Source organism: Mandrillus leucophaeus, unplaced genomic scaffold (assembly GCF_000951045.1).
Source record: "Mandrillus leucophaeus isolate KB7577 unplaced genomic scaffold, Mleu.le_1.0 Scaffold70, whole genome shotgun sequence".
Classification (NCBI taxonomy): domain Eukaryota; kingdom Metazoa; phylum Chordata; class Mammalia; order Primates; family Cercopithecidae; genus Mandrillus; species Mandrillus leucophaeus.
The window spans coordinates 4,574,653-4,579,432 of record NW_012107586.1 but is presented as its reverse complement, the minus strand read 5'-3'; the positions used below and the strand labels follow the sequence as shown (position 1 = coordinate 4,579,432).

The window sequence follows — 4,780 nt, the reverse complement described above, 5'->3', positions numbered from 1 at the left end:
GCATTCTCGATGCCACCGGGGTGGGCTGCACTGGTGACCATGAGGTGGGATGATAAGCTATCCTGCCGATACCTCCTGTCATGTTCAAATCCCTCTGAGAGGCAAAGGGGTGGTGGAGCTACAGGCCTGGTTTTCCATGCCAATTCGGACATTTATTTTCTATCCCTGTGACCCCAGGTAGATTACTCAATATCTTGGGCTTCAGTAGCTTCCTCTGTGCCAATAGAAATAATTATTGCTCAGAGTTGTTACAAGGATTAGGGAAAATAAGGGAGCCTTGTACATAATAGGCATTTGATGTTAGTTATTGTTTTAGCCCTTGGACAGCTCTGAGACAGGACGCATGCCCATTTCGCAGATGAGCTAGCAGAGGCATGCTGAAGGTCACACAGACTCACAACTGGTCAAGGTAGACTTAAACCCTCAGACTGTAAGTCCACAACAGGTCATAGACTGAGGAGATGAGATACTATGAGACAATGGAAGACAATGCCAGCTCATAACAGATCCCCTCCCTTCCTCTCCCCAGGGGGTACACTATAGCCATCTGGAGCTGAGCCCTGGGGAGCCAGTGCAGGAGGGGGACCTTCGTTTCCGAAGTGCCCTGACAGCCCACCCTGTGCGTGACCCTGTGCACATGTACCAGCTGCACAAGGCTTTCGCCCGAGCTGAACTGGAACGCACATACCAGGAGATCCAGGAGTTACAGGTATGGTCTAGGTCTGGGGATGGCGGAGTGAGGGGCACAGGATCTGAGAGGTCACAGAGATCCCAGAGAAATGAAAAGTTAGCACTAGAATCACAGAACAAAACTACTTCCCAGCCCCTGCCTGTTTCTACGTTCTCTGATGAGCCTCCGGGCTCTTAGGCTGTCTATGCTGGGGAAATGATAGGTAAGGACCCTGGGTGGGCAGGGGACTAGTGACCCATCCTGAGTGGCACCTGCTGCCTACCCAGTCCCCCAGCTGTGTGCTGCTCCTCTGGTCTGCCCCTTACTCATGGCCTGTTTCTCTGATCCAGTGGGAGATCCAGAATACCAGCCGTCTGGCCGTTGATGGTGACCGGGCAGCTGCCTGGCCTGTGGGCATTCCAGCACCATCCCGCCCGGCCTCCCGCTTTGAGGTGCTGCGCTGGGACTATTTCACGGAGCAGCACGCTTTCTCCTGCGCCGATGGCTCACCCCGCTGCCCACTGCGTGGGGCTGATCGGGCTGATGTGGCTGATGTTCTGGGGACAGCTCTAGAGGAGCTCAACCGCCGCTACCACCCGGCCTTGCGGCTCCAGAAGCAGCAACTGGTGAATGGCTACCGACGCTTTGATCCAGCCCGGGGTATGGAATACACACTGGACTTGCAACTGGAGGCACTGACCCCCCAGGGAGGCCGCCGGCCCCTCACTCGCCGAGTACAGCTGCTCCGGCCGCTGAGCCGCGTGGAGATCTTGCCTGTGCCCTATGTCACTGAGGCCTCACGTCTCACTGTGCTCCTGCCTCTAGCTGCGGCTGAGCGTGACCTGGCCCCTGGCTTCCTGGAGGCCTTTGCCACTGCAGCACTGGAGCCTGGTGATGCTGCGGCAGCCCTGACCCTGCTGCTACTGTATGAGCCGCGCCAGGCCCAGCGCGCAGCCCACGCAGATGTCTTCGCACCTGTCAAGGCCCACGTGGCAGAGCTGGAGCGGCGTTTCCCCGGCGCCCGGGTGCCATGGCTCAGTGTTCAGACAGCCGCACCCTCACCACTGCGCCTCATGGATCTACTCTCCAAGAAGCACCCACTGGACACACTGTTCCTGCTGGCCGGGCCAGACACGGTGCTCACGCCTGACTTCCTGAACCGCTGCCGCATGCATGCCATCTCCGGCTGGCAGGCCTTCTTTCCCATGCACTTCCAAGCCTTCCACCCAGCTGTGGCCCCACCACAAGGGCCTGGGCCCCCAGAGCTGGGCCGTGACACTGGCCGCTTTGATCGCCAGGCAGCCAGCGAGGCCTGCTTCTACAACTCCGACTACGTGGCAGCCCGTGGTCGCCTGGCGGCAGCCTCAGAACAAGAAGAGGAGCTGCTGGAGAGCCTGGACGTGTACGAGCTGTTCCTCCACTTCTCCAGTCTGCATGTGCTGCGGGCAGTGGAGCCGGCGCTGCTGCAGCGCTACCGGGCCCAGACATGCAGCGCGAGGCTCAGTGAGGACCTATACCACCGCTGCCGCCAGAGTGTGCTTGAGGGCCTCGGATCCCGAACCCAGCTGGCCATGCTACTCTTTGAGCAGGAGCAGGGCAACAGCACCTGACCCCACCTGTCCCCATGGGCCATGGCATGGCCACACCCCACCCCACTCCTCCCCCAAAACCAGAGCCACCTGCCAGCCTCGCTGGGCAGGGCTGGCCATAGCCAGACCCCAAGCTGGCCCGCTGGTCCCCTCTCTGGCTTTGTGGGTCCCTGGGCTCTGGACAAGCACTGGGGGAGGTGCCCCCAGAGCCACCCACTTCTTGCCCCAAACCCAGTTTCCTTGCCCCCTGACGCTGCTGATTTGGGCTGTGGCCTCCACATATTTATGCAGTACAGTCTGCCTGACGCCAGCCCTGCCTCTGGGCCCTGGGGGCTGGGCTGTAGAAGAGTTGTTAGGGAAGCAGGGAGCTGAGGAGGGGCATCTCCCAACTTCTCCCTTTTGGACCCTGCTGAAGCTCCCTGCCTTTAATAAACTGGCCAAGTGTGGACTCGTGATTCAGAGGTTTTGAAAGGGTAGACGGGCGTGGGGGAGGGAGAACTGGCTAAGCACACAGGCTCCCCTGCCCCTGCTGGGGCCTGCCTTTCCTTTCACCCGGGACCAAGTCATGCATGTGCCCAGCCTCACCCCAGCCCCCAGTGCGTGCTTGGTCACACATACACACAGAGAATTCTTTATGCCTCTTTATTCCCAATCTCATCAGCACTTTACAAAATCAGACTGGAGGGAGAGAGGCCTGAGAAGGCTCCCTTCCCACCCTCCAAGCTCAGCCGAAGTCTGGAAGGTCTCCTGCCCCCTCCCTATAGAAGGGACTCTAGGGGTGGGGCTGGTGCAGGGGGAACTGGGAGCTGGGCCAGGCCTGCTGGGCCATCCTCTCCCCCTGCCAAGAGGGGAGCTGGGCCTGGAGAGGGGCAGGAAGCAGGACCAGCCCAGCACTCCTGAGTCCTGGGGCTCTCCCTTTCCTGCTGACATTAGGGCTGGGACCCTGGCTGTCCCTAAATCACCCACCCGTGTAGCCCTACCCACCTTCTACATCTGTATCCCCCCACCCGGCTTTCCCTAAATATATACAAATGTACAGAGGGCTCCCCCTCCCCAGCTGGGATGAGCTCTATCCTCCCCTCCCTCTCTCCTTCCTGCCCTTCCTCTCCATGAGGGCCCATGGCCTGGTTTCCAGCCCTCCCGGGGCACCAGCCTGGGAGTAAGGGGTGTGGACAAGAAGGACCTTTGTGCAAAGCAGCTGACATCAGGGCAGGGGAGGATAAGAGCAGGAACTGAGTCCTGGCCCTCCCAGTGAGCACCGCCCCCAGGCCTTTCCCAGGAGCAGGAGGAGAATGTGCTGGGGATCCCAGGAGGGGTCTCAGACTCCTGGATCCTTTCAGTCACAGCACCATCCTAGCAAGCGAAATCTTCAAAGAGACCTCCTGGGGGACCGTGGGGGTGGTGATGGTTGGGGAGCAGGCTGCTGGCCCCCCCACCCTCGGCATGGCCCCGGCTCGGGCAAGGACTCTGCAGGAGAAAGAAAACAGGGAGTGGGCTAGGGAGAACTCGTGGGGGCAGGGACTCTGCCGAGAAAGAGTGGGACAGGGAGAGGTCAAGTGCTGTCCCCAGGGCTCACACCGCCAGCCTTTCCTTGTCACCTTGGGCAGAGGCTCCAGGGCCCACTCCACAGGCTGGTTCAGAAACCATGGGGGTGTCAGTCCTGGGGAGGTGTGGCTGCATGCTCTGTAGAGCTCATCCTCACCTGTTCCTTCAGCTCCTGAAGCCCCAAAGTGGAGATGCCCCCAGTGGAGGTCCGCAGGGGGGTCTTGGGACGCCTCCATACCCGCTTCAGTCGATCCCAGGACACCTTGGGGTTCAGGGTGGGGGACAGCAGTGGGCTCAGGAAATTGGTTGAGGAGAAACGTGAGCCTTACCATGCCCAGCTGCCCACAGGACTCACTGCCACAGCAAACTCCCAGTAGGACACCCTGTCCTCCTCACCTATCCCCTTCTCCTGACTCTGAGCCCTCAGGCCTGCCAGCCAGTCAGGGGACCCTGGCAGAGAACCCTGAACCTGACTTCCCAGCCAGGCCAGCTCCACCAGGCACCCCGCACTGCCCCCTTCTGCTTTGCCCATGGCCGCCACTCCCACCCTGCCTTCCCGGGGCCCTTGCCTCATAGATGTAGTCAAGGATCTCCAGCAACGTGAGGATGCTGGCCCCAATGAACAAGCCCATCTGTCCCCCGAGGTCTCCTGGGAAGCAGGAGAGCAGTGTCAGAGGGAGCGGCCGGGTCGATCCACCCACACACAAGCTGAGGGGGACACCAGTCTCACCCAGCAGGGCTGACAGGCCATAGGCTGCTCGCTGCTCTATGGCTTCAGAGGTCAGGGCCTCAAAGAAGACGTCTAGGACCAGGAAGTTCTCCCTGTGGAGACAGGAAGCAGGGTATCCGTGTGGGCCTCGCTTCCTGAGAAGGCTGGCAGGGGCATCCTGGATCCAGCATATCTTGATCAGAGACCTCTGCATGGGGAAGTCAGTGACCACCCCCTGGACTCCCCAAGGCTGTGAGGGGAGGCAGT

General features: G+C 60.4%; 2 protein-coding genes across 2 annotated transcripts in view; one reads left to right on the top strand and one right to left on the bottom strand.

Annotated features, from left to right (window-relative positions):
* CHPF (chondroitin polymerizing factor) overlaps positions 1-2,714 on the top strand; it is a 4,607-nt gene extending 1,893 nt beyond the window's left edge. Inside the window, exons 2-3 of the mRNA XM_011964670.1 lie at positions 530-709; positions 1,021-2,714. Coding sequence (XP_011820060.1) covers positions 530-709; positions 1,021-2,280 — 1,440 coding nt within the window. The 3' untranslated portion in view covers positions 2,281-2,714. The remainder of the gene's footprint in view (positions 1-529; positions 710-1,020) is intronic.
* A 173-nt stretch (positions 2,715-2,887) lies between these two features.
* Positions 2,888-4,780, bottom strand: part of ASIC4 (acid sensing (proton gated) ion channel family member 4) — a 31,298-nt gene continuing 29,405 nt past the window's right edge. Inside the window, 4 exon segments of the mRNA XM_011964671.1 lie at positions 2,888-3,726; positions 3,962-4,066; positions 4,374-4,453; positions 4,535-4,626. Coding sequence (XP_011820061.1) covers positions 3,613-3,726; positions 3,962-4,066; positions 4,374-4,453; positions 4,535-4,626 — 391 coding nt within the window. The 3' untranslated portion in view covers positions 2,888-3,612.